This window comes from Clytia hemisphaerica, unplaced genomic scaffold, assembly GCF_902728285.1.
Source record: "Clytia hemisphaerica strain Z4C2 unplaced genomic scaffold, Clytia hemisphaerica genome assembly, whole genome shotgun sequence".
In the NCBI taxonomy this organism is placed as follows: Eukaryota; Metazoa; Cnidaria; class Hydrozoa; order Leptothecata; family Clytiidae; genus Clytia; species Clytia hemisphaerica.
The window spans coordinates 90,581-106,261 of NW_027103644.1; the positions used below are offsets into that span (position 1 = coordinate 90,581).

Sequence of the window (15,681 nt, forward strand, 5' to 3'; positions counted from 1 at the left end):
CAGGGGTATTGAAAAAATACCAAAAAATTGCCAGGGGGTAAATTCCAATGTCCAGGGGTAATTTTTTGTGTCCACGGGGTTAATTTGATGTTTGTCCAGGGTAGTTTAACCCGTGTCCAGGGGGTTAAAAATCAAAATGTCCAGGGGTAATTCATGAAAAAAATTATATATCCTCCACCCCCCATGAACGGATTTTTTCTGGAAGAGCCCAATATGAGAATGTCTGTGTGTGTGTCTGTCTGTGTGTCTGTCACCAGAACTTTGGGGCAGGCTGGAGACTTCAAAAATGGTCCGATTTGGCTGAAATTTTGCACACTTGATCCTTGGGCAAATCCCTGGGCGTGTTTTTTTTCATTTTTTCAAAATTTTAATTTTTGGGGCCTGGTGCAGCCTGGTGACGAGTTTTTCGCCAAAACGAGGCTAAAACTTTGGGGCAGGCTGGAGACTTCAAAAATGGTCCGATTTGGCTGAAATTTTGCACACTTGATCCTTGGGCAAATCCCTGGGGGTGTTTTTTTCATTTTTCCAAAATTTTGATTTTTGGGGCCTGGGGACGAGTTTTTTGCCAAAACGAGGCTAAAACCCAAAATGCTATAATTTTAAGCCATTAAGTTTACAATTGGGCCTACGAATGATTTCAAAGATACTGAAGTTGAGCCAGTGCGGTTAGCACGTTCGACAGTTTTTATGTCCCTATTTCAATAGCAACCAAAAGTTTGAAACATTTTGACGTTCTTTTAAAATAATATGTATGACAAAAAACACCTTTCAAAACTTACAACCTTCCTTAAAACAAGAATAAACCTAAGGTTGATTAATTATTTTTAATAAAACATCTCTGATTCTTTTTTATAGTGAGTTAACAAAGATAGAAAAATAACATGTCTGTGACTGCTCATCATGGGGAATTTATTGGGGAAATCAACTTTAGTGCACCATCCAGATGAACATATAGGAATCATCGTATCACTTATGCTTAAGGACATGATATCCTTCCTTTTGCCGTATGCAAGGCGTATATTTCAAAGAAAAACTACTGGCCCGTCAGCTTCAATAAAATGGTTACAGCAACGTCAATTTGTTGCGGCCCATGTGAAATCTGCATTTGAGAAAGTGAAAGTTTATGTTATTAATGATGAAGAATTATGCAATCGACTTGTTGATCAACAAATGTTACAGCCTGGAAGACCTGTCCATTTTATTGGTCTGGACTGTGAATGGGAGTCACGCAAAAAGGATGGCATCGCTTTGCTACAAATCTCATCTGGTAATGATTGTATTTTATACAGAACATGCCAAACACAAGGACATATCCCGCAAAATTTGAAGAAATTATTGGAAGATCGGAAAGTGTTGAAGTTTGGTGTTGGCATTGAGGAGGATGTGAGAAGGCTTCGTTTACATGGTGTGCAAGTGAAAGGATTTGTTGACTTGCGGAACTTGGCTCACCGCTGTGCACCTGGTGTCAGTGGTGGAAAACCTGACTTTGACAACCCTGAGGAGGAATTGTAAGTATTACCTGTTGGTGCAGGTTGGTGTCGAATAGAGAAGTCTTTGAAAACGGGAAATAGAGAGCTAGTCTAGTACTCAGTTGTCCTAAGTACTGATCACTACTAGGTAAAAAACATCCATGTTCAATGTTTTTCATTGACTGTCAATTGCAAATTATTGACAAAAAATTCTTTATATTGACTTTCAATTGGTTTTTTGAAAAGTCAAAGAATAATATTGACCGTTGATATTGATTTTAAACTTCTCACGTAATCGTGTTTTGAGCTAGCATCGCCTGTACATCATTCGTACATGTCAAGGTTTTTACGTGTGTTAAAAACAATGCTTATTGTGTATGTTTTGCCTCACCACTGTCTTATAAAATCATATTTTGTTGCAAGGAGGTGTTTCAATTTCTGATTCAATTCAAGCTTAAGAACAGTACTTCCTATAATTTGTGATAATATAAATCTTTCAAATTTTGTTACTTTAGGTACCAATGGAATAGTCTAAGCGCGCTATCTTTGAACACGTTGGAAATGCAGTTGAGCAAGAACTACACTGTCCGTTGTGGTAACTGGGAAGCGCAATCCCTCTCGCGAAAACAGATCATGTATGCTGCAAAAGATGCCATCGTATCTTTAGAAATCTTTTACGCTCTCGTTTTGCTACGTCGAGTTCGACGCCGTCAAGGGCGTGACGTATTAGACGGGATGTTTGAATCTTCAGTCGATTTTCATAAAATGCTGCAAGGTTTTCAGGAGAGCTCCTCTTCATGTTTCTACTACTCTCATAGTAAAGACACTCTTAATGATGTGGATGCCATTTTGCCGACGGATACACTGAGAACGTCACCTTCTCAAAGTTTAACAGAACTTTCTCACTCCTTATGTCAAGGGATAGTAGACATCAAACATAAACCGAAACTGGTGATGAATCACAATGTGCAGAAGACAGCATCCAGAGCTTACTCCACAACTAAACAAACAACAACTCAACTAGACAAAACATCTAAACGTTATAACCATCAATGTAGAGATAAACCATTGTATGAAAACTGCTTTCTGATTGGTCCAGATAAACAAGTACTGGCAACTGTCAATCGTACAAAAGCAGAATGGTATTTACACAAAAATATTGGTATGGAAGTTTTGTAGTGTTGTCTAAGGTCGATTGCATATCGTTTTTCACTTTTAGATACAACCATATGTATGACTGAATATTAGTAAGGGGCTTTCTTAGAACTTGTAACATAATTTCCGGAGTAAAAGTTTTTGACTGTGTAAAAAAAACTTAGAGACTTTTCTGAAAAGGCTTACGTGAATGTTTTTGTGCTAAAACTGTCAGGTCAGGAAAGCACGTGTAAAAATGAACATTTTTTGGTACCATTGGAGTATTAAATTTCGAGGAAAAACATACTACAAGCAAAATATCCCTAACTCGATTATATTTTTCAAGGTCGAAGTCCTGTCAGTTTCATTACAACTGACGTCAGATTCCATACACTTGATATAACAGAATTTCTAACTTTTGTTATGTTTTCTTGGGATATGTAGTATGTACACTATTCCGCTCAGAATTTCATGCTTTATCTGAATGAATTTTATCATTCACTTAATTCATTCGTCCAGGAGTCATCCACATAGTACGTGCGCAAAAACTCTCCAGATTTTTGCCACCCCTCCCCCTTGTACACAGGGAACAATTTAGAAATGCCGTCATTCAAACAATAGACGTACGCTTTTGCTAAACCCCCTCTCCCCTCTTCGCTGCGTACATACTATAGTGATGGCCCCAAGGCATAATTCATGTACCACCTGTCGTGTACCCTATGTCCTAAGGAATGTTCCCTTACTTATAGTGTACGACATTTTTGATAAAAGTCAGGTAGTTTCTTTTTGAAAAGTTTATTTTTAGGTTTCTTACCAAGCAAGAGATATCATTTAATCGGATTTAAATTTCGCGGTATTTAAATTTTCGGGATTTATTTAGCGGGTCAGCATTTTCAAATATTTTGCGTGGATTTAACTTCGGAAAGCGGCGAATAAAATTCAGTTGAGAATGACACTGAAAAACGCCAATTTGTTAAAAATCTCCCGAATCAACTTCCTCACGGGATTCTGTGCATTTTTTCCGCGAAAAAAGGGAAAAATTTGCGAAAACGTGAAATTAAATCTCACAAAAATTAATCCTAATCTTCAGTTTTCTGAATAGATTGATGAATTTATTTTTTATTAATTTTCAGGAGTCGTTGAAAAGGATGAACCATTCACTGTCCGGTTATTATTCGAGCCTTCCGGAAAACCAAAACCGGACGCTGACTACTACACAACAGTCAAAGAAAACGTATGTACCGTGTGTGGTAGTACCGAGAATTTCGTCAAGAAGAACATCATTCCTCATGATTATCGGAAATATTTTCCACAGCAGATGAAAGACCACATGTCACATGATGTCCTTTTGTTCTGTATAGATTGTCATCGGTGAGATTGCTTTTTTTTCTTCTGATAGAAAGGGTTTCATATGACGGTTATGATATGATGATACTATTGAGATGATAATCTGATAGATTTCCCACTTTAATGCTCATAATGATCTGTATTGCCTTTTCTGAAATTCAGTTGTAATCTAAAATCAAGTCATACACCATGTTCACACGTTAATGTTCCGTTTCGCTCCGGTATGATTTTCGTTACGGATCGAGTGTGTTTATATTGGTTTTGGTACGTGTTCGGAGCAAGAAAACGGAGTGCAGTTCCGTTCTGAAGGCCGGTGTCCACTTTCGCGCGAAACTTTTCACGTTATTTGTAACGTCATTGGTTGATTGAAAAAAGAAGCAATTCCATTGTTCAAAATTGACGTAACGGTTGAAAAAAGTTTAACTCCCTTCAACTTTTTTTTTGTTCGCGCGAAACTTTTTTATGACGTAATCCTTTCTTCAGGCAAAAACGGTTAAGAAAAAATCTTTCGCGCGCTTCACACGAAAGTGGACACCGGCCTTGATGAAAAAAGTGGAGCGAAACCGTTTCGATCTGTTTTGCTTTGTAATGTCTTCTTTTTTGACGTTTCCAATTTTGACGTTCACACTTGTTTCGGAACCGTTTCGTCTGAACATAGGCATAATCTATTTCCTGCTCTTTGCCACTAGTGGGACTAGAATATATCTTGTCAGCATAAACTTCTCTTTATTAGGAAGAAGAATATGGGTTGACGTATTTTAGTTTTATATCCACCTAGTTACTCAAATGCGTACGATTATTTACTTTTTCAGTACTGCACAATACTTTGACGACCAAGTACGACAAGACCTTGCCACCAAGTATAAAGCTCCCCTCGGTACCAAACAAAATATGTTTAAAACGGACAACCCTCAGCTCGGGCGTGTGCGATCAGCCGCCAAAGCGCTATTAAAGAATTCTGCTAACATTCCAACAGCTAGACGTGAAGAACTAGAAGCCATAATTTTAAACCACTTCAAGGTGAATTCGGTTAATACACAATTACTTAAAGACACTATGGATATGGATATACGCGTTGAGAACAACAAATTCTTAGGATTACATGGCGAGAGGGTCGTAAAAGGGCTGTTAGAAGAGAATGATTTAATAGAATTCATTAAGATGTGGAGACAACGTTTCTTGGATACAATGAAACCCAAATTTCTACCACCGCTTTGGTCTGTTGATCACAATCTACAGAAATTCAACGCCTCAAATTGAACTATCCTGATTCTATATTCACTATTGAACTTTTAATTGATAGCTTTCCATTTCATTGAATTTCATCGGATTTTTCATAAAATGTTCAGTCATATTTTCCATAGGAGCCTATGAAGCATTTCCCGTCCTCTAAACTTTGTCTCGCTAATGTTTTGTTCTTTTCAAAGAAATAAAGCGGCCCCCAATACCTTGTACTTTAAAAGTCTTTTTTTTCTGAATTGAAATTCTTGGATCATCACTTTTGACGCTGTGTCCTGCCGTATTTTGTTGTTGATTTTTACATTGATTTTCTAGGTATAACTAATAGATTTATATTTTTAGAAACAAAATTTCTTAGATATTTTATACACATTGAAAGTTCTTTCTAGATGCTTTTTCAATATTTAAGTCGCTTTTCTGTTTTATTTGAAATGCGACTTTTTTCAAACGAAAAAAAGAAATCTAGGTTATATATTGTGCTTAACTTGAGCTTCTTAAACCATTTCACTGGAGGTAAATTTATTCGGAAATGATTCTGAATGGTGGGGTATTATTACGCCCGTAAAAATAAGTTCTCCACATTCAGCATAATGTTTTCAATTATAACAAGTTTTTGTATTTTCTCTTTGTGAAGTTTTGTTGGGGTTTCCATATTCATGACATGCACCATTGCAATGTCTTCTACGGACCCAACTGCTTATTGGTTGAAAGTGACGTATTGACTGATTTTACGTCACTTACAACTAATCAGCTATTGGGTCCGTGATGTAATGTCAAAAGACATTGCAATGGTGCATATTGTCAATCGTAACTTTCCTGGAATTTTACACTACATTACCATCTTTATCTTCTATTTACAGTTCTGCCACTTTCTTTTCTTTACAGAAATAAAGAAACAAAAACATAAACATAAAATGGCTGCTCAAAAACTAACAAAACATTACCAGAAACCATGGCAACTGTTGGTCTCTGTTTGTCTCACTCGTACAAATACCGTCACTAAAGAATTAACGGACATCCAGACAAGATATGCAGAATTAATGGAAAAAGTTGAGCTGGAGAATTCAGTGTATAATGATTACGAGACGAGGAAACTAGAGCTAAATCACGTAATGAATAGAACAGGAGCTCAACAACAAAAAAAATTGAGTGAAAAAGAAGAAGAGAAAATTACTGAAGCTTCAAGAATGCTTGCTAATATACAGGTACCACATTCTTTTTTTCGTCCTTAAATAGGACGCCCCCTGTTGGAACTGCACCTTGCTTTTTGGTTACTACAGAAAGAAAATTTGGCGGATTGACCCGAAATTTGTCAGATTAAGTTCACGTTCAAAATTTCTCATTCTGGCCATCTGTCAAATTTACTAACGATTTTGGCAAAACATCCCTCAACCGCCAAATCAAATTCCTGCCAATTTTATCTTCTCTAGCGATCCGCCAAATCAATTTCATCCTGCTGAAATTTCAAAGCACATGAAACTTTTATGTATAAGCCATCAAATTTTGAGTTAAAATATTAACCAGGTCGGGTTTTACGACTTTATTGCCAACACAGATTGTAAAACCCAATCAATCCAAATTACTTCAAATTTTACAGAATGAAGATTTGTTTCAGGTTACTCTTTATTTATCAAAATCGGAGGCCCATGATGTTCTTATACCGGGTGTGTCAAAAAAAACGCGCCTATTTTTCTATTTTTGACGTACAAATTTCTATCAAACAAAGACAAATGAAATTTTCAGGGAAGATTTGAAATTTAATTTTTTATCCTTGGTGAAAATTATACATTTCTATGTTCATTTAAAACGACTTTATGATAATTCCGCTGACTTATGTCAAATTTTCATTGTTCACAGATTTTCATAGTTAAATTTTTCCATATAAACAAGAAGCTAAAGTACGCTTCGTTTTTACTCTTTTATTTTGTTTTGCTACTATTAAAATATTAAAATGGCATCATTTTTTCATTTCATAGGTTAAGTTTTGTTCCAGGGTCAATATTTGATAAATTCTAACTAGTTCCAACCAAGCCATTTCTTACGTCAATTGCGACAACAAAAAAAGGACTTTCAAATCGTTAATGGTGCAGAAATGATCCGATGTTATTACCTTTTGTACAGCAAAATCCTTAGGTTTTTAGTTAAAGTGTTTTGCAAAAAGTTAAAGAAGCAGAACAGAGCTTGTGGAATATAATATGATTGATTAAATACTGGAAATGAAACGAATTGGTGAAATATTGTTTTGCTAAGAAATGCCTTACATTGCCTTGAACACCTTGAGATGTTACGATAACACTGCAAAAAGATGCCCAAAACCCCTTTAATTTCAAAACAATATAAGTTTGACAATAAAGAATTTTGGCTTAGTAGTAATATTCCCTTTCTACATCTAGATTAAACTTAAATTTCACTTTAAAACGGTTTTTACAGCTGATAGGACAGCTAGACTGTAAAGGTTTGACGTCTTCTTTGACGTCAATTAATTGCTTCTGTGAACAACACAAAAAGTAGTGATCTTCTGAGAATATTTATAACTTTAAATTCGTTTGAGGTAACTCTGCCAAAGTTTGAGAAATGTTTGGAAATAAAATATACTGTACTCACAAAAAAATTCAAGCAGCTCAACTGAATAGAAAAATGTACGTCAAAGATTGTAAAATAGGGGCGTTTTTTTTGACACACCCGGTATCAATTCTTTCTAACGTTTTGCCAATTCAGTTACCAGTTCCTCTTTAGATCCCTCCCTATGAAGAAGTGTGTTTTTAACTAACTCATCCACTTTAAAATTAGTACGGAAGCCATACACGCTTTTTTTTTTATAAGAATACACTTTATAAGAATGTCCATGATGAAAATGGCTAAAAAATTAAGAATATGCTAAGAATATCACCATCATGGAATTTTGCTACTCAAGCTAAGAATGTCATTTTTAGAGCATTTTAAATTATAAATTGCCAATTACCCCCAAGTAATAAGAATGCTGTAAGCATATTTTAGGATGATTTTCCCAAAAAAGTTAAGAATATTCATGATGAAATGGATTTACACCATTTTTATAAATAAAAGCGTGTAGTTTAAGTAACTACTGTAATAGTTTCAAAAAGACTGATCAAAACTATTTTTTTTGTTTCGGTTCTCAATTTGTAAATTAGTGTGATGAAGTTAATCGTTTTAACCTCTTCCAAAACTAGTGGATTTTTAACACTTTAGCCGATTGCAAAACGTTTAATGTATATCTAACATATAGTCGAACTTTTGTGAAAATTTCTATGTCGAGTGCTAGATAAACTAAGACTCTCTTTTGTGAGCACAATATTAAAAAAGGTCTTTATAGAATATCTTCCGTAAGCTCATTGTTTTCTTCTTAGGACCAAGAAGATATTTGGGCTCAAGACACAGCCAAGCTTGAAGTTGCATCAAAGACAAGTTTTCATGACAATAACAAACAATCACCACATCGATTGATCGATCAAACTTTACACATGAGTGTTCGAGATGATAGTTTATTAAACGAATCCTCTACCGTGCTTCCCTATACACCCTTGAACGAAGGAGAAACTCTGCGACAGGTAATTTGATATCTTTAACAACGCTGGTAACATTGCGCTTTATGTGGATGTTAGGGACGTTAGATGAACGTTGATTCAATGACGTTTTTTGCCAGCTTTGTCCGGAGATCAGAAAATAGTAGGAGGCCAACCTTTAGAATCAATAGCATCCGATGGTATCAGTCATTCTCGTTTAATTTGAGTTTGAAAAATATGTAGTCAATCTTTTACTAATTTTTGGGGTTTTGCTTACAATGTCAGTTTTTTAGCCATAAAGACTTTTGCGAGGCCTAATTCGCGCACTCTCAAAAATGTTCCAAAATCCTATCTTTCGAACCAATCACATGCGCTTGAGTTCCAAGAAAGAGGCTACGGATCCTGAAGGTTTTTCACGTCCAAGGCCAGCTGGATCGACTATCATTGAGCTGAACGGATCATTGGAAAGAGCAGGGATTCGAACCGTGAACCCCTTGTTTCTGGAGCTGGAGCTTTAACCATTCGGCCATCACTCCTAAACTTTTTCGTCTCGTTTCCTTTCTTTGAAAGAACCTTTCAATATTAATCCTCAATCAATTAGCTCTAGAAAGGCGACGTTTTCGGTTTTCAATTTGCCATGACATACCAATCTATAAATCTTTAATGAAATAAGTCTTCTCAATAGATCTTATCGGAGTTTTTGATTTTTCCAAAAAAGCGATGCAACGGGGGATTGTTTCGGGGGTATTACAATGCAAATCTCTTAGGACTTCCTCGAGGGAATTCTATTGTAATACCCCCAAAACAATCCCACAATGCATCGCTGTTTTAGAAAAATCAAACATTTCGATAAGGTCTATTCTACCTATTTTCGTCCTGACCAAAACTTTCGTCGAAAAGATAAGCATCGGATTATTATGTTAAGAAAAAAATTTATTTTCTTCTTCTATCAGGCATCAGAACGTCTCCTAGGGACGTACGGTATTCCAGCATCCAATACGTTGTTTCTTTCCAATGCACCCTGTGGAGTGATCAAGATTCGTTTCAAGGAGAACGAAGAACGTGGACAGGTCTTCCAAGGTGCTAAGGTGAGGCGACGAGACAAGCGAAAAATTCATAAATCTACTTAACTCGAACCTTTATTACTCAAAAAGAGGAAAAGAAAAACATTTTTTTTGCTTATATCAGCATAATGTAATACTATTATATCAGCATAATATAACAATAGGCATAAACTGCCCTGATATGGACTATGTGCCTGTCGTGAAACGGGAACGCTTATGTAAAAATAAAACCTTTAAGCTGAATAAATCTACGTTTTTATTTTCAGGTATTCTTTACCAAGGTTCGTATGACGTCACTGGATAACATCGACACTCAAAATACCCAACGCGACTGGTTATCGGTCAGTGAAATACAAGAACAATCCCAAATCGAATATTTTCAAAGGCTTGAACGGTTTTTATAGAAGAAAAAATTTCTTTTCTACCGCGAATCGGCATGAAGTAAGTCATAGCTTTGAGTCGTTGATATCGTAATTTGACTCATTTTGGATGAATCTATTTTTGGTGATTACTTTTGAGATAAAAAATGGCTCATATTTTAAGTTATTTCATATCTTTCCATGGGCTATTCCATTTTTAAAAAATACAGGGGTATTGACTTTTCCTGGGGGGTCTAAGCCTTGATTTTTTAAGGGGTTTTTGTTCAGTTTTCAGATTTTCAGGGGGTTCTCTCCTTCTAAACTGACATTAATAGTCATTTTCCAGACCCTTTTTCACAAAATTTCACTTTGCAGGAGTCTCGACCCCTAATTTCCAGGGGACAGTTTGTTATCCAAAATTTCCAGGGGGTTAGTGAAAAAAGTTCGTCAATACCCCGGTACAATTTTTGTTTTTGGAATAGCCCAATCAAGACTACGTGATAATCTTGACAATGAGATGATTTTTATGAGAAGACACCCGATCTGTATGTTTTATTCCGTACTTATGGCTATCTTTTCAGTAAGTTTACTCAACTTTCAAATCATTTTAGCTGATGGTCAAATCTCGAAATTATAACACAATTTTGCCAAATCAGTAGTCAAAAAAACGATTTGAATGTTGAATTTTTAAAAGATCTAAGGCTATACCAAAACAGTATGTTTGAATTTTTACCCTATATGACAAGGAACTGAAGTGCTGAATTGCATTCAAAGAAATAGACTAAATCAGATTTAAGGGTTGGTACAGGAAAAGTTTCATAGCCTCTTTGTTACGTATCTCATGTGTTATACGGTTTTTTTTTCGTCATTTTTTTCATCACCTCTTGATCGGTCTTGAAATTTTATCGAAACTTGCGAATCTGAGATTTCTCTCACATGCGTGAATGGAGTTTGATTTAGTTTTCAATTAAGTTTATCCTTATATACAAAAAGTTTTTCATATCGTAAGAATCCTCATATCTTGAGGATTGTCCTCGTTCTAAAAGCAATTAAAGATTGTAAATATTATTATCTTAAAATTTTTTGTAATGAAGAAGAGTTAAGAATATGACCCTCTTGAAATTTCCCTTCATCATTTTTTGTACACTGCGAAAAGATTTTGACGTCGGAGAAAACTAATTAGAGTAGAACGCTCTTTTTGAAGTAGGGATTTTCTATTTAAACAAGAAATTTTCTTAGTTCATTACGTTCGTCTCTTTTATCATGAAACATGGAAATACAAACTCTCAGGTTGTAGGATTTTCTTACAATTTGCACTCTGAATAAAACATGGACATTTCATGCGCTTCCTCATAAAGACTGGTTTTCTAGATGAATTTTTAATCAACAAAGAGTTGAATTTCATATACCTTTATATTGGAGATAAAATTATTTATTTGATCTACGAATGAGGAAATAAGGACCAATCTTGTATTCGGGCTTTCACTTCAAAATTGCCCCTTCTTAGCTTCATGAATATTTGATTCTGTTGTTTTGTTGTTCTGACGTCCACCGCTCTTGCTTTGCAAAAGGAATCCCGAATCATGGTTTTCTTTTTTACGCCCCAATATAAAAAAAGCAGTATTTTCGCTTCGTATTAACTAACCACATCTTACTGCGCCCTGTAATAGAGGGATAAGCAAGTCTTAGGAGTGTTTCTAACATTTGTCTTTTTTCTAAGGGAATATGGTTTTGCTTTCATGGTGTGTGGGAAAATAGAGTCCGAAGGTTAAACATCAGGCCTTGGTAGAAAAGTTGCGAGTTTATGTATTCGAGATAAATCGAGCAAAGCAAAGTTGACATGTCTCCGAAATCACCGTCCACTTTGCTTGACGACGGTAAAAACACCAAAATAACGTCGTCTGTTTAGGTGAGCAAAGGCGATATAGAGCCGTACATCAACTATCGACTTTGTTTTGTATCATTTCACTTACCGTCGCCGTCGATATCCTCCGATACATAAACTCGGTATTGAAACCGGCTTGGTAACCCCTTGCAACTAACAAAACCAACCCTGGCATTTTCTCGTATTTCGCTAGTTTTGGAAATCGGGTAACGGGTCCATTTCATCGTAAGGAAGTAAGACAATTAGTTTCAAGCAGAACGAACGATTTTCGCAACTAGCGTTGGTTACCTGTTTAAGTTTGCTTTCATGGTTCGATTCGACCTATTTGCCGGATGCCGACCTCGGTTTTTGGAGCGTTTTTAACCTCGATTCACAAATAACATATAAAACGTCATCCAAAACTTTCATATTGATTTTAAGATTGTAGAACAGTGTTATTTAGTTTCGAAAAGCTTTCGTTATTCATCTTTTTTCTTTCGTTTCAAACATTTTATAAGAAAATCTTGGAAAAGTGGTAATTTTTCGGCAAAGAGATAAAAGATGTCGACATCGTCAAGGAAAGGTTTGTTGACATTGAAAGGATAAAGAAAAGTTCGAGGAAAATAGGATTCGAATCCGATATTAATAAACCTTTTCATAAATTACGTCACGAACATCACTTGCCTCGTTTTGAAATTATTGCCATGGTGATTAACTCTCAGCAGATTTCATCGAAACTACTTTCTTTTCATAAAAAATCATATACTGTCTCGAGGGACATAATCACCTTGGTAATTGTTTGAAAACGAGTTTGGAAACTATTCTAGTCGCGAGTTAGGGAATTGCTAGTTTCGAGTTGGGGAGTTGCTAGTTTCGAGTTGGGGAGTTAAAAAATTACCGGCTACCGAAAAAGAATAACATACATCGAAAGTACGATTTTGAAAGTAAATGTAATATGAGAGTAATATATAACAGATATAATACCTATAATACATATACCACCTGTAATATGCTTCTTTGCCTTAAACTAGTGCGCTGAGAGCATGGAAAGCTATTTTCTACTGTCAATTCATATCCATTTATATTTCCTGCATCACATTGAGTATAAATATAATTCTTGATTAAAGTGACTTTAGAACCATTGTATTTTATAATGTGATCAAAATTTTTATTAAAAAGTGTCAATTCCAATGATAAAATGACAAAAGAAAGTGTCATTATTTTTCTAGCTCTATAAGCTATCTCTGCGAATTTTTTGAGGCTAAGATGACTGTCAACTTATATCCTTTTATACAATAAGCATCACTTGCAGTATGGTCAATATTTTTGGGGGAATTAGTTTGACAATCATTGTGTTTAAAGATTTTGTCAATATTTTTACAAGAACGTGTCATGTTGTCAGCATTATGACAATGGCATAACAGTACTAAGTATTTTGGCTTTGCTAGCCAGCACCTTGCCATTTTCATGATCTTAAAGTCAATAATATGTTTGGTACTGGCTAATTTGAAATTTGTACTTTTGGGCTACATTAGTTTAAACTAGAAAATTTCGGTCGCCGTAAAGTTTTACGAAAATCCCAACTCGAAACTAGCAACTCCCCAACTCCCCAACTCACCAACTAGAACATTACCTAGACTCTTTGAAAACGTGGCGAATGATGTTCGCGACGTAATTTATGAAAAGGTCTATCTGAATATGGTTTTCGGAAAAAATTAGAAAAGTCTTTGGTTGAGTATAGGGTAGTACTTGATTGACGTGTTCCTCATGAGAACCTTGGGAGTTTTTTAAACACTCTCACAAGTTTGATAATCTATCGAAAGTCTTCCTACGATCTTGGAAACCCCCTCACATATTTTACAAATTTTCGACCTTCTAGCAACGCAGGAACCATTTTTGCAAATAATATCTACAAGAATTCATCTCGGTCGTTTTTCCGTTTTCCAGAGCTTTTCTAACCTAATACACCTTTTCGACCGTAGCCGCGCAGTCAGGCGCATTTAATTTATCCCCAAAACTGAATCCAATCCTTTCTTACACCTTTTTGTATAAGGTGCGAAAAAAAGACTGGGACGGTTTTAGGGTGGTAAAACGGACAAAAAAATACCTGCGCGGCAATTGGTGGCTATGGTCGAAAATGTGTATACTCAAATATGCTTACGAGTGCAATTCTTATAGAAAAACTAGATCAAAACTGATATCCATCATCTTGATGAAGTGTTCTTTTATTGTTTGTCTTAATCAGGTCCTATCTATCATGTCTCAAACCTATAGCCCTAACACAATCAAAGAGAAATTAGTTTATACTTTTTAAGTACTCCATATGGCTTTTTCCCTAGATGGTAGGTGCCGTACTAAAAACTTTTTATGTTTTCATTTCTAGCTTGAATACTGTCGTAAGCCCTCGTTTGTTTCTATTCAAGCCAAACCGATTTGGTATTCTCATAAATTTATTTTAGCCAAACGTGTTAGCTGTCATCGTAATCTCGCCTATACAGTGTGTTCGGGAAAAAAGCGAAACATGATTAATATGTAATTCAATTTTATTCACTCCACTTCGTTTTGGATAATAACAAGAATGTACAAATCTTGGGTTTAAAACAATAAACAATTTATCCATGGTAAGTTAAGCTTTATGGAAAATATTAGGTGATTAAATCATACAAATTAGCAAGTTTTTATGCCATTATAGCTATCTTTTAATACCATAAATAGATAATTACCGTGTCGTAAAAATCTACTCTCCTACACAAATTTTGCGCTCCTCTTGTCTATGCTACTATCGTAAGTTATGAGGATTATCATTTTAAATTCTGTTCGGTTTTTTCCAGAAACACCGTACAGTATGTGGCCCCCAAAACGGCGATCAAATTTTAAATTTCTCTCAAATCTAAAGGAAAAGAGATTTTAAAAAAATATTTGCTGCATGAAAACCTTTAACATCTCTACTTTATTGCCTGGAAGTTCTTTTTCAAAATTTTCAATTTCAACAATATTTTTCAATCGCTTAAAGATGGGTAGCTTTTTTCTAATGGCCCCCAAAACGGAGGTTTGAAATTTTAGCGATTTCTCGAGATATCTTTAAGATATGAATACAAAATTTTGACCATAGTTTTGAAATATGATTTAGAGGGTTTTGGGCATAAATTTATTTGATAAAACTTTTACAGTATACCCCTGGTTGTCAAAATGCAGGTTTGGGGCCCCCAAAACGGAGGTGTAGTTAAAATCAAATTATTAAGCTCAGTGGTCAAAGGGGGAAAAACTATGAACATATTTGTGTTTCCCTTAAATTTACGAACCGATGGATTGTAAAATTTATGATTTTTATGAAATTTCAAGATTTTCGATATTGCAAAGTCCAAACTGAAAATTTAGAGAAATTTTTCAAAATGACAATTTTGATTTTAACAGCGTCTTAATCAAGTTTTTGAAAACAAATCTCTTTTGAAAATAGTTCCATTCATGTATGGAATAAGCTGTGAAAATTTTAAAAAAAAATCATAACTGAAACTGAAAATATTAAGCTTTAAAGATATTTTTCTCCTATATTTTGCAAAAAATTGACAGAATTTGCCGTTTTAGCTGATTCAGCGAAAAATTTTATATATAATGTTATTTTTTTGTTATAAAGTATTAACTCAAGGTGATAGGAATAGAATTCCAAGATTTTTTGCTGTT

General features: G+C 35.1%; 2 protein-coding genes across 2 annotated transcripts; both read left to right on the forward strand.

Moving 5' to 3' along the window:
- Positions 1-853: 853 nt before the first annotated feature.
- Positions 854-5,659, forward strand: LOC136802874 (exonuclease 3'-5' domain-containing protein 2-like). The gene is made up of 4 exons (XM_067059630.1): positions 854-1,508; positions 1,985-2,631; positions 3,737-3,974; positions 4,763-5,659. The coding sequence occupies exons 1-4, from the start codon at positions 901-903 to the stop codon at positions 5,208-5,210; spliced, it is 1,941 nt and encodes a 646-aa protein (XP_066915731.1). The 5' UTR covers positions 854-900; the 3' UTR covers positions 5,211-5,659.
- A 435-nt stretch (positions 5,660-6,094) lies between these two features.
- On the forward strand, positions 6,095-10,191 carry LOC136802903 (large ribosomal subunit protein mL46-like). The gene is made up of 4 exons (XM_067059659.1): positions 6,095-6,394; positions 8,558-8,758; positions 9,667-9,801; positions 10,044-10,191. The coding sequence occupies exons 1-4, from the start codon at positions 6,104-6,106 to the stop codon at positions 10,179-10,181; spliced, it is 765 nt and encodes a 254-aa protein (XP_066915760.1). The 5' UTR covers positions 6,095-6,103; the 3' UTR covers positions 10,182-10,191.
- The last annotated feature ends 5,490 nt before the right edge of the window (positions 10,192-15,681 follow it).

Excerpts from the sequence above, each read along its gene's own strand:
- LOC136802874 (XM_067059630.1), top strand. The coding sequence starts at position 901 with ATGGGGAATTTATTGGGGAAATCAACTTTAGTGCACCATCCAGATGAA. Across the intron at positions 2,632-3,736 it reads GTATTTACACAAAAATATTG|GAGTCGTTGAAAAGGATGAA; the intron begins GTATGGAAGTTT and ends ATTAATTTTCAG. Across the intron at positions 3,975-4,762 it reads TTCTGTATAGATTGTCATCG|TACTGCACAATACTTTGACG; the intron begins GTGAGATTGCTT and ends TTACTTTTTCAG.
- LOC136802903 (XM_067059659.1), top strand. The coding sequence starts at position 6,104 with ATGGCTGCTCAAAAACTAACAAAACATTACCAGAAACCATGGCAACTG. Across the intron at positions 6,395-8,557 it reads GAATGCTTGCTAATATACAG|GACCAAGAAGATATTTGGGC; the intron begins GTACCACATTCT and ends TTTTCTTCTTAG. Across the intron at positions 9,802-10,043 it reads AGGTCTTCCAAGGTGCTAAG|GTATTCTTTACCAAGGTTCG; the intron begins GTGAGGCGACGA and ends TTTTATTTTCAG.